The sequence below is a fragment of the Pyrus communis genome, chromosome 7, assembly GCF_963583255.1.
Source record: "Pyrus communis chromosome 7, drPyrComm1.1, whole genome shotgun sequence".
Classification (NCBI taxonomy): Eukaryota; Viridiplantae; Streptophyta; class Magnoliopsida; order Rosales; family Rosaceae; genus Pyrus; species Pyrus communis.
In genome coordinates this window covers 4,093,005-4,107,424 of record NC_084809.1, presented here as the reverse complement: position 1 = coordinate 4,107,424, position 14,420 = coordinate 4,093,005, and the positions used below count along the sequence as shown (strand labels likewise).

Below are 14,420 nucleotides of genomic sequence, written 5' to 3'. Positions count from 1 at the left end.
TTTATCGTAACTTAGATTGTTGAGGATGTTTTGGATCTTTTAACTCCTCAAATCCCTTCAAGATTATTTCTGTCATTTCGACTCCCTTTTTAAGAAAAGGATCGACCGCATAAAATTCTTTAAGCTTGCAGTTATTAAACTCCACGTTAGTGAGCCTAATATATATATATTTTAGTAGTTCACCTAAAATTTTTGAAATGAATACAATACGTTTATTAATTAGCCAATATTTTTAGGTTCGTACCCAAGAGAAGTAGAGGACATTTTAAAAGGAGGTCAAATGTCCAAAACCAATTTATTTCCTCACCTACTAGTGTAAGTATATCTTTGTATAAAAACAAAAACTTAAAAACTTGTGAAAATGAGGTCAAAAGTCTGAAATAACACTTATGTGCAAGGCACCAAACTATTTGGATGGAAAACTTAAAAATGATTAGAGTGAGATGACAAATTAATAATTTCAAAAAATTATTATGACAGATCGCGTAAAATTTTGTTCATACGACAAATAAAAAAGAACATATAAATTCATATAACGCTTCAAAAAAATTCTTTAGTAATGATATTTACACAGTTTCTCTATCAATAATGCATCACATGACCACCACATACGTAATGTTCTAGGAGACAATAGTACATTTTTGTCCTAAAGTCGACAGAGTAAAGTCTGTTTCAATAATCTCTCATTGATGAAATTATAATCCCAAATAATCAATAATATGACAGTTAAAGTAGTGTCCATTCACAAAACTGTCAAAACCCTATGAATAGCAAGTGAGCAACTACCACAGCTTCCTGGTCAGGAAGCCATCCAAGTGATAACGCGACACGTGTTAGTCTCCAGAACGATCTCAGAGCAAGCCAGTGAACAACTTACGCGTGGCGTCACACGTGTCGAGCATTCAGCTGGTCAGAAACCCTATATAAACCTATGTCCGTCTGTGTAATTCATCATCAAGCAAATCAAATTCCATCTCTCAAAACCTTCATTCGATTTCCAAGTGTTTTTGCTCCAGTTTCCAACAAGAAGAAAATGGCTGACAACAAGCAGAAGATGAGCTACAACGCTGGAGTGGCCAAGGGCCAAGCTCAGGTAAACCCTAACTCATCTCCATTTTTCGTTTTGAAACTTACTAGCGTTTCAAAATAGTCACACTGCACTCGTTTCTTCTTTGTTTTTACGATGGGGGTGCATATATGATCGACTATTTTGAAGCGTCAATAACAGTTTTCGTTGCGTTTTCTTTTGCTTTACGATTGATTGTGCATTGAGATTGATCTGTGTGTGTTGTGCTGGATGATTTGGGATTTGACAGGAGAAGACCAGTACAATGATGGACAAGGCCGGCAATGTCGCCCAGTCTGCCAAGGAATCAATGCAGAGTGCTGGCCAGACTGTGCAGTCCACGGCACAGGGTGCTGTCGATGCAGTCAAGAACGCCACCGGCATGAACAAATGAAGCAGGAACTATGGAGCCTCTTCTTAGACAGCTTTGTTAGTGGTTTAAGTGTTTTTAATTTCTTGTTTGTTTGCAACAAAGGGAGCTTTAGCCCCTCGTCGTCGTAGTTGCAGGGATCGATGTTGTCGAGCTCTCATTTGGGTGTGTGCTTACTTTAGTGCACACATGGTTTATTTGTTCAGTTTTCTTTGCTTTTTTCTTCTGTTAATGTTTGTCTCTCCTTTGAACAAGGAAGAGGGGCTCCGCTTGTTGTAGTTGTCGCCTAATTAATTCATGAACTGTTTAATTATATCTTAATCTTTTACTTTTATTCCAATGCTCATCTCTATAGTTTCATGATATTAAGATAATTAAAACGTTGCTAAAAGGCATTGGTCTTTGCCATGAAAATAAAATCAAATTTGGATCCCTTTTACTCTCTTTCAGAAGGCTTTAGGCCCTTTCATAACAATCAGAAACCTGACAACAAAAAAAAAAAAAAAAAAAAAAAAAAAAGAAGAAATGAGGATGAATATTAATACAGTTCAAAGAAAGAACAATATTGATGTAGGAGGCTCTGCCTATATCAAAATTCAACGATCTGTGTGATTTGCTTATGAAAGGATCCAAATCCAATACCCATGTCTCCGCACTGAATAATCAAGCTTTATTGATGTAGGAGGCTCCGTGTATATCAAAATTCAACGATCTATGTGATTTGCTTATGAAAGGATCCAAATCCAATACCCATGGCTCCGCACTGAATAATCAAGCTTTGAGCAAGATGGAAGTGGCCTCAAGGGAGGTGGAAACATGGATTGCTATGGTAGGATTAATGGCCATAGAATTTTTACTTGCAACAAAAAGCCCACGTCACTGGTTGCTTGTGTTACCAAAGTCCGCTGAAAGTGTCACGGGCTAACATACATTTTGGTACTCGTCCCACTTGTTTAATCATGTGTTTGCAATGATCGTTCTTTATTTTATTTAACGGTTTTTCATTTCATCAGAAAAACTGCATAGTTTGATAAAATTTGGGATTTGGAAAGGAAATCTGGAACCTTGAAGGGGAATTTTTTTAGCAGTAAGCATGATGCCGGTGAAAATCTTTACTCAGGTGATGTTGAAGAGCTCTTACGTCAATTGAACATGTGGTGAAGAACAAGGTCACATGACGGTTCAGTTAAAAACCATCACCAAGCCATCTTCAATTAATTAAAATTTCAATGAACAATTATGTGAAAAAATGAGTGTAGAAGCCCAGAGAACGAAAAAAAGGAACGATCTAAAGTATTTAAATACGTCACGAACAACATCTTCTTATGATTTGTAAAAGAAAAACTATCAAACTAAATTAGATAATTAAGAGTAAAGTAAGAAGAAGAAAAAACAAAAATTACAAGAAAAATAAGTAAACAATTAAGTGTATTGGAGACACAATACAGTATATTAAATGTTTTATTATTATTATTTTTTAGTACATTGATATTTTTATATTAGAACGAGGAAGAGTTCAACTAAACTACACAATGAACAATCCAATTTGGCAACAAATATTCTAATAACTTGGAATTTTCTTTTAAGTTTCAAAAGAAACTGTGTCTGATTTTTTTTCAGTCACCGATGCAAGTGGAATTTGAAAACTAAACGAGGTTACTTTTGGTATTTCACAAACGTTACTATTCTATCGAGAAAAAGCTCTTCCAAAAGCCCTAATCTCCTCTCTCAGACGCAAATTCATCCTTCGTCGCTACCTCACCCGGAAAACCCTGATCCAAGCGATGAGACAGCAATGGCGTTTGCTGCTCCTCCGAGCTCACCGCCGCCCTCCGCCGCACGAATTCATAAAACCGTCGTGCTCTCAGGTAAACTCCCAATTGAATCTCCATTCACTTAGCTCTTTCACTTCTCTGTTCCACACTGACACTCTCGACCCAAAGCTTTCACCTTTGCTGCCCATTTTCAATTCCCAATTAGCGAAATCGATAAACTCTAGAAACCCCTTGTCCCGCAGCCTCTCATCAGAGCCGGCACTCGAGCTCAAGGACTCCGATCATGGAGTTGTAGCTGATATTTTCGCTAGTCGTAAGGGTGCGGATGAGATTAGGAAAGAATTGGAGTCGAACAATGTTGTGATTAGCCATGAGTTGGTGTTGAAGGTTTTGAAGAGCCTCGAATCGAGCCCCGATGTGGCGAGGAGGTTTTTCGATTGGGTTTTGTCATGTGAAGGTGAGAGATTGAGCTCCAAGTCGTATAATTCGATGCTGAGTGTTTTCGGGGTTAATGGGTTTGTGAATGAATTTTGGGATTTGGTTTGTGTTATGAAGAAGAAAGGGTATGGTGTGTCAAAATGGGTGCAGGATAAAGCTTTAGAAAAGTTTGCGAAGGATGGGTTGGATGGTGATGTTGAGAAGTTGAGAGCGGTGTTTGCAGCGGGGTCTACTGACAATTCCCCGGATAAGATTTGTTCGAGGGTGTGTAAGATTGTTAGAAATGAGGTGTGGAGTGAGGATGTTGAGAGGCAAATACGGGATTTGAGTGTTGCATTTTCTAGCGATGTGGTTAAAATGGTGTTGGAAAGTCTTAGTACAGAGCCAGCAAAAGCACTGATATTTTTTCGGTGGATGGAGGAGACTGGTTTGTTGAAGCATGATCAACAGACTTATAATGCTATTGCTAGGGTATTGGGCAGGGAAGATTGCATAGATAGGTTTTGGAAAGTTGTTGATGAAATGAGGAGCAAGGGGTATGAACTGGAGATGGAGACGTATGTTAAGGTTTTAGGGCGATTTTGTAAGAGGAAAATGATGAAGGATGCTGTGGACTTGTATGAGTTTGCAATGGCTGGCGCAAATAAGCCTTCGGTGCATTGTTGTACCTTTCTGTTGAGGAAAATAGCGGGTGGTAAGCAGCTGGATATGGGTCTATTTTCTAGAGTTGTGGGGATTTTTGCAGATAATGGGAATGTGCTGACAGATTCAATGCTCAATGCAGTCCTTAAGTCTCTGAATGGTGTTGGTAGATATGGACAGTGCAATACGGTTTTCAAAGCAATGGAGGAAGGTGGACTTGTAGCTAGTGGTGGTTTACAGAGTAGGATTGCATTCCGGCTTAGTAGTGCTGGCAAAAAGGGTGCAACAAGTGAATTCATTAGTGATATGGAAGTTTCTGGGCGCAGTTCAGATTACAAGATATGGTCGTCCTTAATCGAGGGTCACTGTGTAGCTGGTGCTCTCGATAAGGCTTCCGATTGTTTCCAAAAGATGCTTGAAAAAGAGGGGTCTGCCTCTGCTGGTTATGCTTTTGATATATTAGTAGATGCATATTGCAGAAAGAACAGGGCCATAGATGCATACAAGTTACTCAATGATTCAGTCAATGAAAGGCAGCTCGAGCCATGGCATACCACATACAAGTTGTTGATAAGTAAGTTATTGGTTCAGGGTGGATTCAAGGATGCTCTGAATATTCTGGGTATGATAAAAAATCATGGATTCCCTCCTTTTATTGATCCATTCGTTGAGTATGTATCAAAGTCTGGAACAGGTGAAGATGCTTTAGCTTTCCTGAAGGCGATGACTTCAAAGAGGTTTCCATCTACCACCGTCTTTCTCAATGTATTTGAAGCTTATTTCAAGGCTGGACGGCACAGTGAAGCACAGAATTTTCTTTCCAAATGCCCAGGCTACATCCGCCACCATGCTGATGTGTTGGATCTATTTTATTCTGCTAAATCTGGAGAACGTGCTGCTCCCACCGCGGTGGCTGCTTAGGCTTTGTTAGACTGTATCTTGTAATGTCTTTCACGACGATAATGTAGCAGAGCGTTTGTTCGAAAAATTTTGGTTTTGAATATTTCCTTTGCTCCTCTAGTATTGATGATTGTGGGAGTATTTTCGACTTTTTTGGTGCCTGGAAAATGAAATCAATTGTATTCAAGTTCCCAAAGGTTCTTTCTTTTTCATTTCTTATCAAATGACCAAGTTGTCGATGTGATCACATCGATCTAATGTGCCTCGCTCGATTAGGCTTCCAAAAGACATTACATCTCTGTTGAATGCTACCTCTTGCAAATATCTATTCTTATTTTCACCAATGTTTTTGAAATGAAGTTACATTGACAATAGCAACTTCTTGTTCCTTTCCAAGAGGTTGCGGGAGAAGCATCGGTTCACAGTGGCAAATTTTTATCTAGGGTTCTGGGGTAAGATGCCTGTATAGACCTGTCCCCCAAATTATGATTTTTATAATTTTAAAATGTGAATTTACAAAAATGCCCTTCGAGGCATATACGTTGACTTATGCTAACCCTCTTGTTGTGTCATGTAAGATTTGTTTTCTTGGCATATCCTCATAGTACTTGTTGCTACGAATGCATGGGCGCAAACGGAACATGATTTGGAGTTATAATGAAGGAGATATTAACGTTTAAAGTCGGGGGTATTTTAGTAAATTGATTATTTTCTAGAAAGCTCTAGATTTTTGAAGCAAAATCTGGAAAGCCACGTGTGTGGTCCATAGTGAATGAAAGGAGAAACGGACGGTTAGGAGAAGAGATAAAGGAGAGAAATAAGGTGAATGATGCCCAATCAAAAAGAAGAGAAAGAGAGAGTGACCAATAGGGAGAGCATGAAATGAGGGGAAATGAGGGAGAGGTGAAGCACGGGATCACCAACCCGTTTTCTTTTTCTTGACCCGACTTGGTTCCGCAGTCTTCTCCGGTGATTTTCGTTGATTTTCCCATCAAATCGCCTTCATCCACCACCTGTAAAACCTTCAATGACCTCCCATTTTCCATTTCCAGTCAAATTTCACTAGGTTTAGCCTTGAATTCTTGAAGAACAGAACCCGTGGGTTCCGGGGGTGCCATAACGGAAATCTGATGATTGTGAAGCTAACTCAGCCAATTACCACCACCAAGGACCCTTTACCCCAACAACAAGGCCCATGCATTGGTTGAGGCGTCGGAACGAGCTTGGAGGTCAAATCAAAACACGCCCAAATCTGGGGTTCCGGCGGGTTCGAGTGAAATTAGGGATTTTCTCAGCCAAATTGGCCTTAGTCACATGTATGAAATGTGACATCCCACATCACCCAGGGGGTGATCCTTATATGTATGTTCTCATCCCTACCTAGCACGAGGCCTTTTGGGAGCTCACTGGCTTCGGGTTCTATCGGAACTCCGAAGTTAAGCGAGAAGGGGGCTAGAGCAATCCCATGATGGGTGACCCACTAGGAAGTTGCTCGTGAGTTCCCAAAAACAAAACCGTGAGGGAATGGTAAGCCCAAAGCGGACAATATCGTGCTACGGTGGTGGAGCGGGCCCGGGAAGTGATCTGCCTCAGGCCGGGATGCGACATGAAAGTTGCTCCACTCATCGATATCTTCATTCCTGTAAAATTTGGGAATTTTTGGAGTTATTCAATTTTCCGGCAAGTTAGGGCGGCCGGCCACCATGCGCAGCTGCGTGTGGAAGAAAAACCCGAGGTCCTTCCTTAGGTTTTTCGACGTGCCAAATTCGAATCCGTCATCCGTTTTCCCAATTTATAACGTTTTAGTATAGTTTTACTAAAAGGCCCCTAATTGTGTTTAGGCACGTTGGCAGGAAGTGACGTCATCCTTGCTAGTTCGAGCGGTTCTCAGGTAATAAAATCAGCGAGTGGACCCCTTCTTAACTTATATGTTTTATTAAAATATTAGTCTAACATGCATTGCATATTCCATGATTTGAATATGTTTTATATTATGCATTATGGACTTTTATAATCATGATTTACAAAATAGTTTAATTTATCGAAATTAGGTTTTATTAAAGGTTATGAAATATCGGATTTGCATATAAATTTGTATGGATTTGAATATGGTTATTTCTTGGATTTATGAATATGATTGACCTTGGATTTAAGAATATGTTTTATATATGAATATAAGTTACTTTAAGGATTTAAGATTATAATTTACTACGAATTTACGAAATGAGGTTTTGAACTCCAGTGTTTTAATATGAGTTTTGAAATATGTTTTGGGTGCTTCTCTAGTGGGTTATCATACGGCACATCTAGACATCACGGGTATAGATGTCTATGGCCATAGGACACAAATGATGGAGGAGTGAGTTATGATATATATTATACCCCTAGCTTCACCGCTGAAAACGGTGTCGAACAACTTCACTAACCACGACTAGGGTCAGTGTGGATGTTATGCTATTTGATTCAGCTTCACCTTCGGGTGATGGACATGTTATTCAGCTTCACCTTCGAGTGATGGACAAGTAGTGCCTTCGGGCGACTATGATACCCCTAGTTGAGTACTTCACTTATGAGATTTACGGATTTGCCTTCGGCGATGTTTTCAGCATTATTGAGCATGGTTTTACACTACATGTTTTACAAAGGTTTTGCGTGGCATGCTAGGGTTTTTATAACACCTATATGTAGTATTATATATGTTTTCAAAACAGGGGGCTAGTATGTTCGTAAAGAAAATGGTTTTCCTATTACTAGTATTATTATTATAAACTTTGGTCACCTTTTTAGTTTTTGCGCCCCCTCAAGAATTAGGATTGAGGCACATGATCTCGGCGTCAGAACATTTCGATACAGGTATCCTCGAGTCTTCTTCATGTAGATATTATTCCATTGTCCATGTCTTTTCCTAGAAATTCTTTCGTATTATTCTTAGTAGTTATATGCTCTAAACACATTCCTAAAGTGGTTTATTTCGTTCTAAATGCATATCTTTTATTTGTAGGCATGTTTTAAATGATTTCGTCACCCTCAGATGTCGACCAGCATGTGCCTATTTGGTATGTGAGGATATCGGGGTTGGGATGTGTCAATGCCGAACTCATAAACTTTTTATTCTTCTTTAACAGTACTTGTTTCCTGGAGCTGATGAAAGTTGTTTCCTGGAGCTGGTTATACCTATCATCGGAAATTAAATAACACATCGAACGTCTTTTCTGTTCTGCTATGAATTGCACTGGTCTTAGCAATAGATTTTGCCATAACATACCGAGCACCAAAGATTGTTGTTAGTACCTCAGTATGTGTTTTCATCAAAGTTTGAACAGATTTACGAAGATTTTTCCGGAAAAATGTGATCTTGAATTGAAGTTGGGAACTGCATCTTTAGTCTCAGTTGCAGTTCACAGGCATGCATCTTGATATCTTTCTTGTGTTCTTAATCTTTTTGTTGTTTTCAAGACAATGCTAAATTTGCCTCATTTTATCTTCTTTTCTGTTTCGAAATTCGTTTTCGAGCTTGCTAAATCTGCTCTTTTTTCCTTTATTCTGCATCCCAAAAGAGATTGATGAGGTGAAGACAGGCATGCCAATCTGGAAACCAAAATGGATGGAATGAGACTTTTCAACGAGCAAAACGCGATGAGTGCGACTGAACATGCCGTTAGGTACAACATTGGGACTTTTTTTCCCAATTCACACCAGACATATCAAATTACTACATTTGAGTTTTACGGGAAGTGCAGGAAAGAAACAAGACAAGTGATATTCTTACAGACAATGTGACAAAATGCCATCCTCTTTTGATGATAAGTAGCTATTGGTTCCCTGCACGGTTTCCATCTCTGTTTTGACAACAAGTTTTCTGCAGTGGGGGACCAAAATTTGGACCCTTGAAGCAAATGCAATGCATAGGAGTTTTACACACACACACACACATCTCTCAGGTTTTAGGCCCATCAACTCTGCATGCTACGCATATGCGAGTGAGTTAGGACAGTGTGCTCGTCTCCTCATATCCAAGTTTGATATTTTTCTCCTCGTAAACTGTTGTGGTTTATAATACATATGATCTCGTCAAAGAAAAAAAAAAAAAAAAAAAACCTGGAGGCGGCAATATAATGTGATATCTTAAGGGCTTAAACCTTGTAACCCCGTAACGACTTTTTACTTTCTCAGTTACATGTGAGGGAATCAAACCCTGTGCTTGTTCTAATCCTAATCCGTTACCCTAACTTTCCCTCACCGTTCGAGCTAACCCCACACGCTTGCAACAAAGTATGCTTTAGCACTACGTCGGCAGTGCGCAAAAATCATATCACACGGCTTAAATTAAAGTGACGAGTAACTGTTTAGGAGGCAATTTTTCCCACCCAAAAAGGAAAAAGAAGCCAAAGGTGAGGATGAAACATTATTGTGTAACAGTTTTAAAGAGATAAAAAGTTAAAAGAGAGACGCGTGAGCAAATCGACAGAATAATTTTGGTAAAAAGAAGAAAAGATGGGGCATCTTGTTCCCTTAAACTTAAGCTTTATCCAAGCAATCCATCTCTGGTAATCTGAATGTCTTTCGTCTTGTGAACATGTTAATCAGTTTAGATTTCTTGTGAATGAGACCTCACATCACATAACTTCAGGTAATGGTCACCTTCTAGAGCCCTAGAGTCGGAATAGGAGAACGTCGTCGTCCTCTTGTACATCCTTGTATATTTATGGTATTTGAATTGAATAAATCAAAGAGAAATTAAGAGAAAAACATGAACCTAAATGTGTAGAAGGAGAAAAAAGAGAATGCGAAAATAATTTTCCTATACAGAATAACGTTAAGAAAACTAGACAACAGTGCAAATGTTGTTGATGTTACATTTCTATTTATTTTATACTAGAAATGATACAAAAAGTGTTCATACATGATCCTAAGAGTAATGTTTTCTTTGTCATAGTGCGGTATCTTATGTTATCGGACTTTGAATCTAAGATCGTGCATTGAAAAAATTGAATGGCATAATATCATTGATCTCTTTCTTCAATATTAATTAGGAAATTTGAGAAATGTTTTGGCTATCTTGTACACTAAACCGTTCCTCACAAGGATTGAAGAGAAAAAAAGAGAGCTTATCACCAAATGAAACCAAATGATGTTTTTTTGGGTTGGTAAAAGACCAAATGATGTTCATTCTATAGGGAATCATTATTGCAATGAGGAGGGCCAGAAGCTCACTCTTAGGGCCACACAAAAGATGCCCATGTCCCTTAAAAAAGCACTTTTGATACCTTCACAACATAATTACTACTAATCTTAATTTTACAGAATACACTATTAAGATGTTAATTTGTAACACTTCTCTGATATACATCAACATTAATTATAAATTTAGAGCTCATCAATATAATACTGCCAATGAACATTGTCATGATTAGTTTTCCCTTTGGATTCCATGCCTTGGAGAATAAAATGGAATTATGGATCCACTTATTTTGTGACCAATAATGGTGGGCATCAGATTTTTACTGTGATAAGCACAATTTTTGTGACATATGGGGTCTATAATTTCTTAACATTTTAGCTTTGTTTTTGTTGTGTAATGTCATATACTCAATGGCTTAGCCAAAGCAAGAAGCATGTGGGTTTGTACTTGGTTTGATCAAATGGAGGGAGAACTGCAGGAGTGGAGAGGCCTAAAGGGTTCTTTTCTTCCATTGAATATATTCAACTAAGTGGAAACAACAATTATTTCCTACTCATTTGGATGATGCCCTTGTTTCACTCTCCCTTGTTATAATCTTACAAAGCACATAGAAACAAGAAGTAAGTTATTCAAATATAACCATCCAAGTGGTTAGAAATGAAAATTAGGAGTAATTTGTTTTTAAAGAAAAATTACAATTTAACGTGTTTAGAAAACATAATAGCGGTGGTCAAATATGGAACACTATAAATATGATAAGTGTAGCATTTTTAATATCATTGTTTTAATTAGTTACTTTTGCATGCGTGGCAAATTGTGATTTACATGTAAGTAGAATGATCCCTTAAATATAACGAGCCAAGTAGATTAGCAAGTCAACTAACTTGTTCAAGTTCTTTCAACCTACTTTTGATATAAGATCGTTCACCTTATCGTAAGCAATCATTAAGAAAGTAAGTTACCTTGCTCGGTTAAAAATCTTCTGTAAAAATTGAAAACCTGTTGTAACCCTCCTTTCCCATGGAAATAGATACAATAAACAATGAAAGATGTATTTAGTTTTTGGTTAGAAAACAATGATTCATGTTAACTTTCATTATTCGTAGTGCTTTAAATTGATGGTTTTGAGAAAAATGGGGTTTGCTGCTGATGATTGTTCTTTGCGAAATCCAAGTATAATTTATAAACAAACCCCTTGCGGAGAGCATAAGCAAACAACTCCTAAGTTTGTCAAATAAGACAACTTCCCACTATTTAAAAGGGACCCGACAGATCATGTGATATTTTCTTAATCAAGAGAGCCTTGCTAAATTGATCATTTTACCTAACACAAATTCGTAAATTATAAATTTATGAAAAAGTTCAATCAAATTAGCTTATACACGAACAATTAGATTATGAAGGAAAATATTGCTTAATCTCGATTTTATTGTAGAAGTTCATGGCTTCAAATTTCATGATATTACCTAAATACGACACGCAATATTCGATTCCTAAAACCCTAATTAAATCACAGACATAAAAGATGTACCAGCTAATTTTCTTTTATCATGCAAATGGTAGTGCATGTCTTGTTCGATCAGCATCCCACCTAAATGCTCACTGCATGCCCACATTTTCATTCAAACTACGTCTCTGATCCTTATGAATATGTGCTTTCCTCCTTTATGGAAGTGCATACAGCTGCCGCTCAATCCCCCTTTCATGCAGGTCAATCAGAAAATGGCACGTGTAAAACCCAAAATCCAAATCGCCTTCTCTGTGCACTTGTCTTCTTCCCGCAGGCTGTTCTTTCTTCAGCATCATGCAGCACCCACATTGTATCCTTGCCTCACTGTCAACCTTCTTCGGCGATAAAGGAGAAAGGGGCATGCAATGGGGACAAAGGGTGGGTTAAAACTTTATCTTTGGGGTTTATTGGATTCAAAATCTAAGTTCATGGTTCTGAGAATCTGCTAGTGGGAATGCCCTTTTTTGGAGGATTGAGGTGATGTGAAGAAAGGGACAATAATGCCTTAGCCCCCACCCCCATATATATTATTTATTTTCTCTGTTCTCTTATTCTGTTTGGTCAATTTTCATTTTCTTTTTAGTCACAGTATATTTGGCCATTTGGTGCATTGGGTCCTAACACATCAAAAACCAATATTAGAAAATGAAACTACAACTAAAAGCTCATGGATAAAGAAGAGTTGAAGTGTAATCGGTTGCATAAAGTTAGAGAAAATTTTTGCTTGTCTTAATTAACTTATCCGATTTAAATTTTGTGTGTATAATTTCTCTTGTCTAGAAAATTATTTTCATTTTGATGTTATAGATAATCCATGGGTACAAGAACAACAATTGTTGTCTGCAGCTTGAGGCATGAGAACGAAATAGTATGATTTGGTCTCAATATAATTTAGAGGGAGGGAGAGGGAGAGGGAGGGGGAGGGGGAGGGAGAGGGAGACATGTCGTGGAGAAAAGCGATTTTGGATGGCAGCTTTTGCTTTTCACAGTTTCTGCTTTTGAACAAGTCGTGGGGAATGACCGTTTGCTGAAGGTGAGAAGAGGAGAGCATGTGTGAGATTGTTAGCAGATAGTGCTTTGTGGAATCTTAAAAAGCTTCCAACATTTCCAGCACAAAAGCTGCCAAAATTATAATTAAAATATTTATTTAGTATTTCAAAAATATAATTGTGCATTTAAAAAAAAATTATATTAAAAAATACTCATATAAAGATTGCATAATTAAAATTTTAAAGCGTCAATAATAGTTTTTTTAAAAAATACCTACATATAGTAATATATTTAAGTGTGTGTGTATATATTGATCATATTGCCAAATGGTTATATAGTAGAATCTTAATTTTTTTTATAGTATCGGAGCAGGTTATCATGCATGAAACTTAACGGTCACACGTGCTCTATATCACCTTTGCGTTGTCCCCATGTTCGCCACACTTAAGAGGGTGTGTTGAGAGTATCAATCTCTCGTCAAGAAACAAATGACCTTACATGTGCTTGCAAATAAATAAATTTCCTTTCATATTATCAATTAATTTTATGTGAAATTTTTGTCTATATATAAATACATATAATATAATTATTCTACATGATGTAAACAAAAAATTCAAAACAAAATTGTAACAAAGATGAGGGTGGTTGTTGACCAAATCCAGCGTTACTTTCATGTCCTCCTCGAGATTCTCACATTCTCATATTTCTTGAAAAAGGAAGACGATGTTTTTGTAATTTTACTGGATGGCCAAGCGCAGGGAATGTTGGATTCCTTATGGTCAAGCAAGGCATTTCCCAGTTCCACATACATACCGACCATTTTGTGTCCAATATTTGAGAAAAATTCAATAAATATCACCGGATAAAAAAATAAAAAAAAAAAAATAAATAAAATAACACCCATCTCTAGGTAAATGATATGTATGACTCATAGAAATTTGGTTCTATCTGTAGGAAAGTTTATAATATTATTCAGCATTTTATTTTTTTTTGTTTTCTTGACTACCCAATTAACACTTATAATCACAGAAAATACAAATTCATTACTTTATTTCTAATTTTTAAAAACATTTGTCATTCAATGGGGATTATCTTCACAATAGAGAGATTATGTCATGTATCAATTTCGATCTCATTCTTTGTTTATCCCTTTCATCACGTAATTAGAGAGATAATAATAATAAAATAATTACGATAAAGATTTACCCTTACAGTTGCTTGTCTTCCTGCTTTGTGGAAAAAATGTGTACACTTTATGAGAGAGAAAGGAAAGAATGACAGTGAAACTGTTACATTCAAGATCTTGCACGCTTACAACAGATTAAACTCTTTAAATACTATTGATACAAGCTGATTGTTCGTTTTTTATTTTGCGGGTACAAAGCATAGTTCACTAGCTTAACATATTTATGTGTTTTTTCTTTTTCTTTTTATTAAAAAAAAAAAACTGATGATAAGTCACGATTATCTACTTTTTCCAGATCTAGATGGGGCAAGTTGTTCTTTCTTTTTAGGATTAGAGCCATTTTTTTTATATAATTTCCTTC

General features: G+C 37.1%; 2 protein-coding genes across 2 annotated transcripts; both read left to right on the top strand.

Moving 5' to 3' along the window:
• Window positions 1–934: 934 nt before the first annotated feature.
• On the top strand, window positions 935–1,770 carry LOC137738908 (stress-induced protein KIN2-like). The gene is made up of 2 exons (XM_068478379.1): window positions 935–1,093; window positions 1,317–1,770. Exons 1-2 carry the CDS (start codon window positions 1,034–1,036, stop codon window positions 1,458–1,460), a joined length of 204 nt encoding a protein of 67 aa, XP_068334480.1. The 5' UTR covers window positions 935–1,033; the 3' UTR covers window positions 1,461–1,770.
• A 1,389-nt stretch (window positions 1,771–3,159) lies between these two features.
• On the top strand, window positions 3,160–5,462 carry LOC137741128 (pentatricopeptide repeat-containing protein At3g02490, mitochondrial-like). Its single transcript, XM_068480928.1, has one exon. The coding sequence runs from the start codon at window positions 3,221–3,223 to the stop codon at window positions 5,210–5,212; it is 1,992 nt and encodes a 663-aa protein (XP_068337029.1). The 5' UTR covers window positions 3,160–3,220; the 3' UTR covers window positions 5,213–5,462.
• The last annotated feature ends 8,958 nt before the right edge of the window (window positions 5,463–14,420 follow it).